Here is a 16,082-nt window from a genome sequence, read left to right as displayed (position 1 = left end):
TGTTGCAGGATGTTCTATTCTATTTCATTCTGTTCTATTTCTCTTATATGCTGGAAGGTGAATATTTTTAGATTTTGGCATGTCATCCCAAGCAAAGCTAATAAACAACAGGATCGAAATTTGCATTTAAAGTACGGAAATGTAACTGGGATTTTGACTCAATCCTCAGAATGAGCGTGAGGACAAGGACATCCCCAAAATGTCACACTATTCATTTCAAGCTAATTTGGAGAGGCGTCATTTTTCCAGGAGAATGACCGGCGTGTTCTCTGTTACCGCAGAGCTGCCAGCACAACACAGAGGGCCCTCAGTGTGACAAGTGTCGCCCCGGCTACTTTGGCGACCCGAGCCGAGGCCGTCCTGACGACTGCAAGCCTTGCCCCTGCCCGTACACCGAGACCTCCCGCCGGTACGCGCACACACCCACCAATTACACCTATAGCAAAAAACAGAAGTACAAAAATAAGACCTGACTGTAAATACACTCAGCTATTGTACAGTTCAGTGTTTTGTTTTCAAAGTGGTCTTAAAATACCCGAATGAACTCAGCTTTCAATGAGCCACTTATCCACTCACTGCTCCTTGATTTTGATAAATTGCTTTTTTGTTGTTGGGACTTTGTAGGTTCTCGGACACCTGCTTCTTGAACATTGACCAGCAGCCAACATGTGATGCCTGCGAGCCCGGATACACAGGAAGACGCTGTGAAAAGTGCGGAAGCGTATCTTTTCACTCTTAGCATAATGGCCTTGTTACTTTACCCAGTTTAGACATTGTGTCATCATTATTGTAGTAAAGCAGTTTTTACAGGATGCAAACAACGGTATCAGGTGTGTAATCATACTTCTTTTTTTTTTCATTTCAGGTGTGCTCCTGGTTATCAAGGCAACCCCCTCATCCCTCATGGAAAATGCATTCCTAACCGTGAGTGTATATCAAGACATGAAAACAAAGGGTTTCTTTTACCTGGTGCATTCATTAGTCCTCCAACCATATGACAGGGACTTGAACTGTGTGTAATGATTACCGTGAGGTCGTTTTTTTTTTTTTTTGTTTTGTTTTTTTTACAGTAGCCTTGTAGTATGTGGTCATGCCTCAGGTATGCAGAGTTGCTGGAACTGATTTCCTCTCCACATGTCATCTTGTTTTCACTGCTATCTCCCCACAGAAAGCTCCAAATGTGATAACAGAGGAAGTATCAGCTCCAGCAGCAGTCCGTGCAGCTGCAAGGTACGGCTGCAGAATGGCGAACTGTTGACTACTGTGAATGTGGAGGTCACTGTTATGTCATCCTTTATCTGTTGGCACGTTTAAACCTGTAAATTATCCTCCAAGGTGCTCCATTATTGATTTATAGACGTACTTAATGGGGAAATATGTGCATATGTACACTTGCACGTAAAGTTTGTGTAGAAATAAAGTATCTATGTGCGCGCGCACGCACGCACGCACGCACGCACACAGGCTCATCGTGACATCAGGTCAGGCCTTTCCACTGACATAGTGCTTCGAGATGACTGTATTTCGGGCCCTACAAAGAAGGTTAGACCCCAAAACTGTTGTTCATCTAAGAAGATCTATTGAAAATATACAAAAGGTGTATTGAAACAGGAAATACTTAACTCAATGTATGCATTACAAAAACACATTTTAAAAAAATATGAATCATTATAGATAGAAAAAAACTGTAAAAGTGACATGAGTGATGGATTTTCCCTCGGTATTTCTCCGCCATGATTAGTTTATGAGGGGAATGATCTACAGCGCAGGCTGATGGCTTACATGTGTCCGTGTGTTTGTTTCTCTCTGGGGTGTGTATTGCAGAGCAACGTGGCGGGCGCCCTGTGTGACGAGTGTAAGCCTGGATTCTTCCATCTATCGGAGACCAACCCTGAAGGCTGCCTGCGCTGCTTCTGCATGGGCGTCACCAAGCAGTGCGCCAGCTCCTCCTGGAGCAGAGACCAGGTGGGGGTGTGGGGGGGGGGCACAGCTCTCAACAGTGAAGGGAGGAGTGAATATTTTTGGTATCGAGGCTTGACTCAGTGTTTGCTCAGTCCTGCTGTATCAGCAAATCCATTCAGGTGCAAGATTGGAGAGATGCAGTGTGTGAAGTGCGAGCACGTGTATATCTGAGTTCACGTCTCAGTCAGACGCGTTGTTTGTGGCTGTCAGGTGCGAGGAGGCGCGAACGGGCAGCTCTTCTCGCTCGCTAACAGCGCCAACACCAGAACCATCTCTGAAGGCATCTCTCAGCGGGGCTCGTCTGAAGTCGTCTACCGCTCCTTCTCCAGCGTCCCCAACGACGTCTACTTCTGGGTCCTGCCTGAGAACTTCAGGGGAGATAAGGTGAGACCAAAAGAAAAAAAAAAAAAAAACAACACAGAGAAGGCAAAAAAGAAACTTGTCAGGTGTGACTTGAGCTCGATTTCTCTGCCCCTCTCACTCATGCCTCAGCTTGTTGTCAAGTGAAAAGGCTGTACTTATCCACCGACTGAGCCTCCTTTGAACCTGTGGCTTGAATTACCAGAGAGGCCCAGCGTGGATGTCTTGTGACTCTCCGCGCAGTATCATCGGGGGGAAATACCTTTCCACTACTCTCCTTCCTTGAGATGAGCTTCTCCTCTCGCCGTGTTGCTACCAGGTGACGGCCTACGGCGGGGAGCTGCGCTACACCGTGCGCTTTGAACCGTACCAGCGCTCGCGGGTGATCGACGGTCAGCCGGATGTGGTTCTCCAAGGAAACGGCATCTTCCTGGAGCACTACTCCCAGACCAAGCCCCTCCCACGCGTCCCGCAGACCGTCACCGTGACCTTCAGAGAGGTGTGTGTTCCAGTCCTTTAGCTAAACCACAAACCCTCCGACGGCTGATTCTCTGCTTCTCTGTCCCGTCAGTCCGCCTGGCGCCGTGCCGACGGGCAGCCGTGCACCCGTGAACACCTGCTGATGGCCCTGGCCGACGTCACCGTCTTCATGATCAGGGCCACATACGCAGACAGCATCGCTGAGAGCAGGCATGATGGGCACATTCCTCATTTACATCGCAGAAACATTCAAGACAGCTGCAAATTACTCAAATGATGGAGGTGTATTTATTGTTTCTCGTGTGTGTTAAACAGTATCTCAGACATCAAGATGGACATCGCAGTTTTTTACTCAACTGGAAATGAGCGCGCGCTGGAGATGGAAGTGTGTGCCTGCCCTCAAGGATACAGAGGGTCATCTTGCCAGGTACACATGCTCATTTAAAGAAATTAGTTTGGATTCCTTCACTTCACGTTTACATGCAGCTGATATCTGGGTTCAGGTCAATGTCTGGGTTTCTGAAACATTAGGAACACCCCGTTTACATGCTGTAACAGACAGAGAGTTACCCCGTTTACAAGTCAGAGCATTCAATCGGGATATCCCTTTCCAAACCACGGCGCACGTCATCGTGTTCTAAAAACAAAACAGCTCTGACCAGAGCGGCTTTGTGTTGCCAGATTGGGTGGGGTTTCAGCCAAAGCAAGCTTCTTTTTTGAACACGTTGGATGGGTTGATTAAATGATTATGTGTTTATGACGTGTTTTTTTTATTATCTTACAAATACGGTTTTAACGTGCATTTACAACCGAGATGGAGGTTTGGGCTGCTTTTTACGAGTTTCAGATTTTTTTACGGGCTAGATCGACAGATCTGGCAACCTCCTCCACTGGACTGCAGAGGCAGACAGTGCTGCGGTGAATTCCGTTCTGTAGACGAGACGCAGACAGAACAGTTGTTCTGTTGTACATGATTTTTCTGCAGGCCGTACAAATCGCCGACTTTCAGAAGGAAGCATGTGTGAGGCGCACGCTCAGAATAACAGTTCGTATCGTGCGTTACAGAAACCTCACACGGACAAAAGTGTGGTGAGTTTTCAGAAAGGGTTTGAAAAGGGTTATTGGCTACATGTAAACGTACTGACTGTTCCTCAGACACTCACTGTAATATGTGCAAATTCCCTCAAGACCCTTTAAATTAATCAGGAGAATCCATCCATCCATCCAGGATTAAAGATCGTGTCTTCATTTAACACGTTGAATGGAAGGTTACAGCCTTTAGCAGGGATGGCTGCTGTTTTCATAGTTCCTGTGAGCTTGTCTCCCACCAGTTTTATTTGCTGAGGCCTTTTCTCTCCTTTGATCTACTTTTTTAGCACCAATTACAACATAGCCGTCATGTGGCACAAAATACAGACAAAAACCCAAAAGTTCCACTAAAGAAAGCACTGGCGATAGCGGAAAGAAAGGAAAAATCCGGGGCTCCTCGAGTCGGAGATGAAGGCTTTACGCTTGCACCAGTGATCCGATGGGGGATAGAAAGAGAGGACAGAGACAGAGAGCAAGAAACAAACAAACATCTCATCAAAAAAAAAACGTATCTGTTGTTCTTGCTTATCTGTTGTTTTTTTTTTTTTTTTACAAATCATCTCGCTGATCCTGTTTTTTAAGGCAAATTTGCATTTTGCTTGTGTTTTTGCTGTAACTTTACAGATGTTTCAGTTCATGATTGCTCTCTTTTTTTTATGGCTCTTATTAAACCGGAAATGATTATTAATCTGCTGTGTGCTGCCGAACACCTGAATTTCCCCTCTGGGGGTTCGTAAAGTACTTTTGACTTCAACTTAAACCAGACCCTGAACAAAGACTGTAGCCATCCATTCATCTTTGACACCTGCCTCATCCACTTTGGCGGCATGTGTTACACGGAGTTGAGCCATTCCTAACCAGAGAACGGCAGAATACTCTGTGGACCCGTTGCCAGTCTGTCGCACCTCCGGGCAGTTTAGACTCTTCAGTTAACCTCACACATCTTTGGATCTTGGACGGAAACCAAGATAAGAAAACTCGTGCACAGCGGCAGCAGCAGCATGTGAACTCCACCAGAAAGAGTCTGCTATCAGAAAGGGGTTTTCTCAAGTATGTTGAATACTGAACCTCATAGTTCTGCTGTAGAGAGAAAACTAGAACATGTTTAAGTTTTTTTTTTTTTTTTTTTTTTTTTTTGCCCTAACTGAAGAAATGAAAGTGTTTCAGAATTTGGCCTCAGTGTTTTTAGTTTTCTGTTGCTTCTTTACTATGAATAGTAAGCAAACTGAGAGAATCAAATCTGATTGAAAAGTTTAAGCTGCTATTCCCATTAAATTCACTGAACTTTCTACTTTGGTTAGAAAAAAAATAAAATGAAAATACAGCAGAAAGTGAGGCCCTCGCAGATCTGCCTAAGCTTGTTAAAAATGAAGTCTTTCCATTACAGTCTTTGATGATAATTGCAGTCTTTCTCGCTACTGCAGTGGAACAAAGACGTCTTCCTCTTTGTCATCACTTGCCTCTCACCTGAGGTGTTTTTCCCCGCCGCTACAGGAATGTGACGAGGGCTACACGCGCACCAGCTCCGGCCTCTACCTGGGCACGTGCGAGAAGTGTGACTGCAATGGTCACGCCAGCAGCTGCGACCCCGAGACCGGCAGATGTTTGGTAGGTTCAGTGGCGCCACGCTCATTTCTCAATCCTTGGACGGCGTCGAAACTCTTTTAATGTAATAGAGGAATGTGCTTGATGATTTCTTGGCAAATCCGAACATGTGGAAACATGAGAAGTGGATATCCAACTGTTCCGGGGCCCTCGCTGCCTCTTGATATGTGTGTGTGTGTGTCTGTGTGTTTTCTGACCTAAAGCAATGCCTCCATAACACTGCTGGGCCAAGATGTGATCGCTGTCAGGCTGGTTACTATGGAAACCCATTGAGTGGTGGCGCTCAGGCCTGTCGGCCCTGCCCTTGTCCTGGAACCAGCTCCAGTCATCAGTACGTTTATGTTTCAAATCATTTAAAACCTGATTTTTTTTAATCTTGTTTATATCAGTTAAAGTGAGTGTCATGTCTTTTTTATGTTTTTTTTTTTGCAAAAGATTCTCTGCAACCTGTCGTCTGGAGTCCGACGGTCAGCCAACCTGCGACAGCTGCCCCCCCGGATTCACGGGCCGACGCTGTGAGAGGTAGGTCGCCCTCCTCCTCCTCCTCCCTTCCTCGTGCCTTTCCTCTTCCTCTCTGTCTTCCTCTCAGAGTCGTCTGGACGCTGCTCAGTGTTTGGGGTCACCTGGCTGGCCGGCAGCGAGGTTGGGAGGGGCTGGCTGCGGCACCCACTGGTTTCATTCCCGACACAGGAATATAAGCATGTGTGTGATTTGCATCCCTCTTGTGTGTGTGTGTGTGTTTTTTTCCCGTGGCAGTCGTGGCTGAGTGGTGGCAGAGGAGGGACGGGAGATGCAACTCAGTGCCACCTAATCTCTAATGCACCGGTGAAGTTTTGTACCATGACTTTTATAGATATGCTGATGGATCAAATTGTTGTTGTGGTTGTGCTGATTTGCGAAAAAAAAGTAAGGTTACTTCTGCCGTGGCAGAATTATGTGTTCTTGTTGTTGGATTAGGGGCCTTTGGTGGTATTGAGAATGTCATCACTCAGGTTTTATTGTTTGTGGAGAAAGAAGGAAAAAGAAATAACAATGTGTCCCGAGAAAACCTCGTACTTTTAGCTTTAGACCTGACTTTTGCCTTCCTCTGTTCTTCGCTTCATCTCCACACAGCTCTTTTCAAAAGGTAGTTTCCTGCTTCAGCTTTGCGCTTTGCTGCTAGACAACATTACTGGTGCGGGTTCACCTGTTTTCTGTTTTGTTTTTTTTTTTTGCACAGAACAATATCCATTTTCCGGGTCATAAATGTAGATCTGGCATTTATGAAGACTCCTGTCTGGCTAATGAATCTTTGCCACTCCGATGGCAAAGATGTTGGAGGTGACTTGGGGATTAAAAGGACAACATTTCAAAGTCATTTACCATGGTGTGAAATCTCTGCCTGTGTCCTGATTCTTGCTGTTTTGATGTTAAGAGAAGAGATGCCATCTGCAGACAGTTGTGGGGACCCCTTCCTGGACAAGCACAATGACGGCTTCCTACCCGTTGGATGTGGCGCTGAAGCAGTGTTCAACTTCAGCTGGGAGAAGGAAGTGTCTCCCGATGGCAGTGGAGACGACGACGGTGACGATGACGGGGAAAGCAGCGGCATTGAATACCCTCTCACTCCGTTTGCGACGACCATCATACCGACCAGGGGCTTGTTGTCGACGGCTTCTCGCCACCAAACGACCCGCAGGACGGACATGGTTTCAGTCGCCCCCAACAGATCGGTGTCCAGACTCCCCCCGCGCTACACGCCCAGCCCAGAGAGCAGGCACTCCAGCTTCCAGCAGCTGCTCCGGATGCATCTGAACACCTTCAACCAACGCCTGAGCATGCTGGAAAGCAACACGCTCGACATGAAAGAGAGCCTGCGCAGTATGGAGGACCAGCAGACGGTCCTCAGCGCTCAGCTGAAGGAGCTCATCGCTCTGCAGTCGGCCGGAGAGAAGAGCAAGAAGGTGGGTGAGCTGGAGAAAAGCTACACCGACATGGAGGCCCGCCTGAGCAGACTGGAGGGACGGCTGGAGATTCTAATCGACGGCTTTACGGCTCTGGCTCAGGAAATGAACAAGATGAAACGGGCCAGGCACATCTCGCGCTCGACCCATGAAGGGAGGGTTCTGCCTTCTCTCAGCACGGTTCTTGAAATCCCATCGTACTCAACACCGCGACCTCCGGTCAGGCTTACAACCACTCAAGCACCGTTTGTCAGTAGAGCCACTGTGCCCAAAAGCATACCGACCCCAAGTCACCCTGTAAACAAACCTACCGCTCATCCTCAGAGAAAACCCCAGGCAGCTGTGACATCTAAAGCAGTGAAAAACACCACAAAGCTTCAACCGGTCACCAGGCCGTCCAGAACTCAGGTTCAAACAAGATCAACAACAAAACTGAAGACCACCCCGAGTAAACCCAGGGTGACTTCAAAGTCCTCGTCTCAACCCGCAGCGAAGCCTCAAACGCCAAGTTCAGCGGGTCGGAGGTCTGCTGCGACAGCTAAACACACTCCGCAGCCAAGGCAAACAAAAGCGAAGGAGGTTAAAGACGAGGCGGCCATCACTAAGTTTCAACTGGAGCCACCATCACACAAACCCAAGCCTGCACGCACCCCCCAGCTGCAAAAACAAGCAGACCAAGCCCGTAAGAAAGACTCCGCCACCCCCACCAAAAACAATGGACGCAACGTTTCAGGAGCACCTGTGCCAAAGAAGAAAGAAGGCGGTGTCACTTCTCCAGAAAGTAACTCCAAGAGGTCGTCGAGTCATCCAAAGGGTTCATCAAGGGACCATGTTGAGAAAAAACCTGAGCGGAACTCACATAAGTCGATCTCTCACAAAACAAGAAAAGTAGTCACAACCACGAAGCCGACGAAGGTTACCACTTTGGCCAAGAAGGTCAAAAGGATAACGCCGGCTAAAATCAAGGCAGCGACTCCAAATAAGAAGCCTGGCACAACAGTGAAAAGGAAATCAACTCCTGCTCCAACCAAGACCACTACTGTGAAGAAAAGAAATAAAAAAATACAACGTAGAAAGAAAACAAACTCACAGTCTACGGTTTTGGACTTGCTGAAGCTTCTAAATGGAGATTATCAGTCTTCAAATCAGAAAAAGAAAAGTACTGATGGATCACTCCATGTTGTCTTGGGAAAGCTGGCAATTCCTATCAAAATCATCCCTGATACCTAAGAATAACTGTATTGTATTTTATTTTAGATATTTGTTTTGGTTGTTTTTTTAGTGATAACACTAATGGAATTTAATGAAGGCATTGATTTTACAGTGTTTTTTCCCAGCAGTACCTCCCAAATGTGCATTGCCATGCTGATTCTGACGCTGATGGCTTTGAAAGTATATTATCCGACACAATATTGTCACAAACATTGCACATAATCCTGTTATGAAGACATATGTTAGCATTAGTACCTGTTATATGTATACTTTTGTCAGTTTTTTGTTGTGTTTTTCTTTAATGTGGCCAGACTACCTCAGATTTGACCCCAGATGCTTTGTTTGATCCTTTTTTTTAAATCTCTTATGAGTCTTTCACGCCATTATAGTTTCAGCTTGTGGATGGCATCCTGAAAAAATATTGTGTATGCGTAATGTGTTTTGTGCTGAATAATATCCGGCCACAATAAGGTGCATCATATTCAAGGTGTTGACGGTGGTTTCAGTTTCAGGCCAAAGGTTCAAACTGGAAATATATTATTTTCCTGCATTAACATTCAGACCAGTGCCTTCTGTCTTTCTCTTATGAAGATTTTCAGTTTCGAGGATAACTAACCAATGTAATGCAGACAAACCCAGCAGTGGAACAGCCTGTTCTCGTCCTTCATTCGTCAGTAATACTACTTATTTTTGGTGCACATGGAGCTTTAACTCATCATTATTATTAACCAATGTCTTGACTTGATGAGTGACCGTGTTGATTCACTGCTTTGGTCCAGATTGAAATATCTTTCTGATTACTGTTATGACATGTTGGTCATATTTAAATCGCGAAGGATACCGCTGACTGGCATTGGTGATCTCCTGAATTTTCTTAGTTTGACTTACTTACTAGCAGAACTTGAAGGCTCATTAACAGAAAACCAGGACTATGATTAAGGTGCGCCATGGTAAAATTTTGAGAAATATCATTGGGCTGCAAAAAAAGCTCAAAGCAGTGATTACTTTAAAGTATTTACCAACCCACGAGACTGCGATTAAATTGATTCCTTTTTTTTTATGTAATACATTTCTTGGGAACATGTTTTTTAAACTCAAATAGGTCAGTCATGGGCGCTTTGCAAAGATAAAAGTGTGTAGATTGTTGAATGTTGGGCAAGAATGTCCACAGTAGAGTTAAAAAAATAAATTTTTCACAGAACATCATGATGTTATGCCACCAGAAGGCTTATGATGTGGCCACAGTGGCATTAAGTCCCCTTTAGTACACGGAAATTCTCATTTATGAAGCTCCTTAACTGTGTTTTTGATCTTTCAGTGATATTAGAAAAAATATTGTGAAGTACTATGACAGCAAACTTTTTGATGTATTTTGTAGATAACCCATGAATTATCCAAATGTGTAAAATCTTTAAAGACAACACGGACTGCAAGGACTGAGTTAAATTCCCCTTACGAGCTTCTGTACCGCAGAGGAGATAGTTTGAAAAAGAGTTTGTCATAGCATGGGAGTGCTCTGTGTTGCCGTTGACCTGCGGACCTGCCAGAGGACAGGTGAGGTAAGACTGACTGCAGCTGTTATCATGGGAAACCTGCACATATTTATGGTTGGATGAGCTTTCTCTTTTTGGTGGCAGTGGCTTTTACGCTTGGGTTAATGGTGCACTGCTTTGCTTTGCTCCAAAATATTGTTTCTCCCTTTTAAGCATTTTTTTTTCCTCTCAAAAAGTGTTTTCTTCCTATTTCAGGCTTGTTGTGCTCTGTCATCAAAAGGCTTTCTAGTTGAACTGTCTTAATTCTGGTGATGTGTTTTTCTTGTGTCGTCTGACGGTTCTGTTTCTGCGATAATGTGTTTTCTCAGTTTGGTGGAGTCAACATCTGAGACATGTTGAATGTTTTAGCAGGGGCTGTGCTTCATCCGTCTCCTGCGCTAGCAGCGTTGCATTACTCTCTTTGTTCACTGGAAAACCTGTTAGTGTAAAATTCAAAAGCTGGGTGTCTGTGATCTTCGGTCATGTGGATTAAAGTCAAGTGCTTGTTGCAGAAATGTAAACTTTTACTGGGTTGTTGAATCATTCAGTTCTTTGTAGTTCAGGTTAAGAAGACTCCCCGAAGGACACGATTCATCAAATTTATCATTTCTTACAGATTCCCCCGGCTTCCTGTTTCATTGTTCTTTTTGTATCCTGCATGACTGGAAATATTTAGTTTAACGCAACTGTTTTCGTCTTCTTTTTTAGATGTGCCCCGGGATACACTGGCAATCCTTTACTTGGACAAGCATGCTCCGTTGGCAATGAACTTAACGGTACGTTCTGCCCTCTAATCCGGGAAAATGAACAATACTGTTCCATCTTCCGTCCTTTTCTTCTTCCCAAGACAAGGTCGAAAGATTTTCATTATTTGCTTGATCTGGATTTCACAATGTGTCTCTCGGTAGAGATGTGGCAGATAAAATAACCCTGGTTTCTGCTGTTTTGTTGCAGGTAATTGCTATAATTGTAACCAAAGAGGAAGCGACGGTTGCAACAGTGGTGTGTGCCACTGCAAGGTGATTTCAACAAAGAAGCTTATGTTTACTCATGCTAATTTTCACCTTCTAGGTTTTTCATGGCCTTAGTGCTTGGTTTATTTTTTTCCCCATTTTGTTCCAGATGAATGTCGAAGGTCCGTCTTGCTCCAGCTGCAAACCTGGAACCTTCCACCTTGACCAGGAAAACAAAGATGGCTGCCTGTCCTGTTTTTGCATGGGCGTCACTCAGCAGTGCTCCAGCTCTACTCACTACAGAGACCTGGTAAATACACTGAAGAATTCACAGCTCAAGGATATTCTCATTCAAGTCTTTCTTTTGCAGCGTCAGTGTAATCACTGTGCTGGCACTAACAAGCAGTGTTGAGAATAACACTTTCATAAGGTACCGTGCAACGGCAAGGCCGCTGCTTTGATTGTGTCCAGCAGTAAAAGATTGCTGTTGTGTTTGCTGCGCTTAACACTTGGGTAACTGTTGAGGAGTCTCTATGCATCCTGTTCACAGAGCTGTCTGTTTAGTTATGCTGTTTGGATTCAGGAGCCGTTTGACTTGTACAGCCACCTCTGAGTGGAGATATATATACTTTGATGTTGAATTATTTAATGTATCTGCTCATGTAATACTGATTCCCACCCAAAAAGCACATTTTGTTTTCTAGAGTAACTAAAAATCAATAATGTACAGAGTGAACTTCACAAAGTAAACAGCGTTGTATCAATATAATGATTTAACAGCAATGGGATGCGTGGTGCTATCTTTAAGTAATTTATGTTATTATCATTTGAGTTCATAATTTCATGAATGGAGATGTTCTCCTGTCCTGCAGGTGTCGTCGGTGTTTTCTCCAGGGAACTTCCAGGGATTTGCTTTGGTGAACCGGCAGCGCACCAACCGCATCTCCACCGGTTTCACGGTGGAGGTTTCCACCGAAGGCACGCAACTGTCCTACAGCAACTTTGACTACCTGGGGCAGGAGCCACACTACTGGCAGCTTCCGGCGGTTTACCAAGATGACAAGGTGAAATATTTATCAAGAAAAGAACAAAAACATCCAAATTCGTGAAAGTCCGCCTCTCTACTGTAGCTATATCTGTGGGACGGCACTTAAAGAAAACTTGTAGACCACTTTCATTCTGCTGCTTTTTCTTACTTTCGCTCTATTTTCCAAATCCCTGTGCAATTTATTTGCCTTCATTGCTCCACTGGTTTCATCTTGTAAAGCTGTGTGTCATTTATAGGGTGAAAATGAAATTTGCATAGATCGCGTGGCCCCGAGGTTCACTTACATCACGCTGCTCTATTTTATGTTTTCCTCTCCCTTCATTCTCTATAGAAAGGCTCTTCTTTGTCTCGTATGAAACGGGCAGAGCAGGTATAGTAATGTCAGCTAGCTGTTGCGTTGTGACAAAATGACTTTAATTTTTTAGGCATTATAATACGTGTTTGAAGCCACCATAACTTAATATTCATAACACACTGATTGCATATGTTCTAATCGTTGTGCAGTGCATGCCAATATAATATGGATAACACGTTTTGTTATTGACCCATTGACTGATTCATGCATTGGAAGGGCGCTTTTTTTTACTGCAGGGTGTGCAGTTTGCATCTGAAGGTGCCTCTAAATGTCTCCTGACCGCTGACCATTTACATCGCTGTGCATATTCCGCACTGAAATTGCTTTCTGCTCCACATCACATAAGCCATGTAAATGGATTGATCATTAATGGTCCATTAAAGAGCTTCATAAAGTTTAACTTTGCTCGAATAACACTGCCATAACACTGGCAAATACCCTCAGCTCAGTGACAAGGAAAGTGATCAAAGAGCTTGTTTTATCCACATCAATAGAGAGACTCGCACTTGCCAGAGGAGCAGCTAAGGAGAGACGCTTCCATCTGGAACCAAATGGCCTCTGAACGTAAAGACTCCCGCAAATCCAAAAGAGCTAGTCAGGTATTTGCTTTGACCTGCACTCTAGACTGTTCTGGTAAAACATATACTCAAATCTCTGAAAGATCAGTGTAGAGTCCACAATACTTCTGTGATCACAAGAGAAAAGGACACAGGTTTGTGCACATGTGTGGAAGTAGCAGAATGAGTCGCCTTTGACTGGAATGTTAGATGGATCTGTGTGTGCATTTGCATGTGAATTACTCGGAGTGTGAATAGTTTAAGTGTTTTGTTGGTTTGCCAATGGAACAATGCAAGTCTCGACATGTGCAGCCTTCACAGTAATGAGTATTTTTTTATGCAGCAGGGTTTCTCTGAATGACTTGGTGACTTGGTGCATGAGAGCACGGTGTTTGCAGTGTTAATTGTGGTGTCTTTGCCTGAAAAGACACAGCTTGTTCACTTCCTGGGCGGTGCTTTACATTTGTGGGTGAAATCATGAGTCCCAGCGTAGTCACCTTGACTTTACCTGTGGCTGCGTGTCCTCTCTGTCTCTGGTGCCCCACTTCCCACCTCTGCAGGGTGATGTCAGACAGCTAGACGATGAGGTCTGGGCGCTCCTCTCTAATTTCTCCAACGGAAGACCCGGCTCCCCTCTGTTTTTCCCCCCCTCCAAGTCCTCCTTCTCCTCCTCATCCCGGGTCCCCACTTCCTCCTCCTCCACTTCTTCTCAATGGTCCTTGCGAAACCTGAGCCCCCCTTCTCCTCCGTACGGTATCTCGTCTTCTGTTAGACCGACCCGGCCTCAGCCCTACTCCCCGGGTCGCGCGCCTCACCTGCAGGTACAGATCAGAGGCAGCCGGAGGTTTGATGTGGCGTTTGTAAGACTAACGCGTTTATTGCTCGTATTAGTGACTTTTTTTTTTCTTTTCTCTTTGTTGTCTGGTTCTGCTGTGGATCAAAAGAGCAAGAACACATTGAGCAAGACTGCCAGCGCTCCTGGCAGAAGCAGTCAGGTAGACAGTGGCATCGTTTCGTCATTATTTCACCGCCTTTGATCACGAAGCCTGAAAGTCAATCAGCAGCCGGGTCTTCTTTAGTCTGTTAATAGTTAGTCAAGAAAACTGTGATACCGATTCAAATGAAGATACAATGCAGTCTGTTGTCAAGACTGCTTTACAGTTTCACTTGTTTTTTTGACTGATTGAATCATTTCTAGTCTCGTTTGATTTGAGAAGAAAGTTTCATCACACCTTACAACATTACTTTCAGTGTAATGAGTGATCATCAGTTTGCATCAAGTTTTAAGATGGTGATTTACAATCGTGTGTGTTGTAATGTGAAACATTAGGACGCTGCATCGTTCTGTTGTGTGAAAAGGAACTTTTGTGAACTTTTTGACTTTAGGATACTTGAAACTTTACATTAAGATCCTTTTCCACCTTTTCCATTGTTTTTATCACGCAGAATGATTTTTTTTTCCTACAGCTGACCAAACTTTGTTAAGTTACTCAAGAATAAGTTGCATTATTCCACTTATACCCGGTGGTATTGCTTAATATCACTTTGTGCATTATAATTCTCCACCTCAGAGTGACACAGGTTTCACATTGACCTGTCATTGCACCGCTTTGAATCCACCTCTAACTGGAAACTTTAGGTATTATCATCCTGGCATTTTCACATTATTGACTGCAGACGTTGCTGTTTGGGTTACTGTACGAACTCAGTGTAGAACTTTGACTTTTTTAGCAGTTTCTCCAGAGAACATGTGCTTCCAAGTGTTTTCTCTGTATGTCACACGTTTCTCCTGAGTGACCTCTCATCCTTAGTCTTTGCCTCGCTTGCCTGCTTTGTCTGTCTGCTTAGGATCTTTCACCATCTCTGGCTTATTCTCCTGTTCCTCTCATTTCCTCCTGTTCCCTCTCAGTATGTTCTGGTCTACAAAGGTTTCAGCTCGCAGCAGGATGATCTGCTCTACTGGCAGCTCCCAGCGCGGTTCACAGGGGACAAGGTAATTGTGACCACTGTGTGGGGCGAAGCCTTCACCTGAGTACTGGTCAACGCTCCGTGGAGGTCACGCATGCACTGCGCCTTCAGCGTCTCCGTTCCCTCACCTCTCCACACATCCGAAGTCCTTAACTTTGTCCTTCCGTTTGATTTGATTTCATGCGAAGTACTTATTTTGCCAAGTCAAAGAAAATTGGACTTGAGACTGAGGTCGAACTGATATTTCATTGATTACTTTATCTATGTTACACTAATTTAGCACCCTTGTAAATACTCCGTTAAACTGTGCTTCAGGTGGGTTCATATGGAGGTAAACTGAAATACACCATCTCCTATGTGTCCGGTCCGAGAGGGACGCTCCTGGAGGACGCTGACGTTCAGATTATTGTGAGTATACTGTGGTTTCCTCACGCCTGTCGCAGTTCAGTGCACATACAGGAATGTACTGACCTGCTGGTGCCGGTTGGTTGTTTAGGGGAACGACATCACCCTGGTGGCTCGTCAGCCGTGGCAGAGGAGGCAGCCGGGCAGCCGAGAGACGAAGCAGTTCGAGGTTGTCTTCAGAGAGGTGAGCGCTTCGTCACAACATATCTTTTTAATCTTCTAAAAGCAGGCAGTTGAAAAAAAAAAAAAAAACCCCTTTGAGTTGATTTTGCAGGCTGATAATAACAGTTGTATTTGCTTAATAGGAAAACTGGCGCCGACCTGATGGCATGCCCGCCACCCGAGAGCACCTGATGATGGTCCTGGCTGACCTCGATGATATCCTGATCCGCGCTTCCTACTCCTCTGAAATGCGCTCGTCCAGCATTTCCGACATCAGCATGGAGGTCGCCGTGCCCAACTACAGCGGCCTGGCGCAGGCCCTGGAAGTGGAGGAGTGCCGCTGCCCGCCCGGGTACCAGGGCCTCTCCTGCCAGGTCAGCTTTCAGTCCAGATTCACATCTTGTCACCTCAGTGAAATCGGTGCGGCTTGATTGTGCGCCCGTTACTTTCA

The 16,082-nt window shown here is 45.2% G+C and overlaps 1 protein-coding gene across 2 annotated transcripts in view; it reads left to right on the top strand.

Annotated features, from left to right (window-relative positions):
* Nucleotides 1-16,082, top strand: part of hspg2 (heparan sulfate proteoglycan 2) — a 94,944-nt gene that overhangs the window by 51,268 nt on the left and 27,594 nt on the right. The window contains exons 18-38 of one of the 2 annotated variants that reach the window (XM_030117941.1): nt 282-409; nt 625-711; nt 866-924; nt 1,169-1,230; nt 1,825-1,965; nt 2,173-2,346; nt 2,642-2,821; nt 2,894-3,012; nt 3,118-3,229; nt 5,386-5,499; nt 5,700-5,827; nt 5,932-6,018; nt 10,892-10,959; nt 11,138-11,202; nt 11,306-11,446; nt 12,009-12,200; nt 13,657-14,091; nt 15,006-15,089; nt 15,380-15,472; nt 15,561-15,653; nt 15,775-16,005. In XM_030117941.1, the coding sequence (XP_029973801.1) occupies nt 282-409; nt 625-711; nt 866-924; nt 1,169-1,230; nt 1,825-1,965; nt 2,173-2,346; nt 2,642-2,821; nt 2,894-3,012; nt 3,118-3,229; nt 5,386-5,499; nt 5,700-5,827; nt 5,932-6,018; nt 10,892-10,959; nt 11,138-11,202; nt 11,306-11,446; nt 12,009-12,200; nt 13,657-14,091; nt 15,006-15,089; nt 15,380-15,472; nt 15,561-15,653; nt 15,775-16,005 (2,793 nt within the window). The remainder of the gene's footprint in view (nt 1-281; nt 410-624; nt 712-865; nt 925-1,168; nt 1,231-1,824; nt 1,966-2,172; nt 2,347-2,641; nt 2,822-2,893; nt 3,013-3,117; nt 3,230-5,385; nt 5,500-5,699; nt 5,828-5,931; nt 6,019-10,891; nt 10,960-11,137; nt 11,203-11,305; nt 11,447-12,008; nt 12,201-13,656; nt 14,092-15,005; nt 15,090-15,379; nt 15,473-15,560; nt 15,654-15,774; nt 16,006-16,082) is intronic. The other variant, XM_030117942.1, reaches the window with a different exon arrangement.

This window comes from Salarias fasciatus, chromosome 20 (genome assembly GCF_902148845.1).
Source record: "Salarias fasciatus chromosome 20, fSalaFa1.1, whole genome shotgun sequence".
NCBI lineage: Eukaryota > Metazoa > Chordata > Actinopteri > Blenniiformes > Blenniidae > Salarias > Salarias fasciatus.
This window is presented reverse-complemented; position numbering and strand designations above follow the sequence as displayed.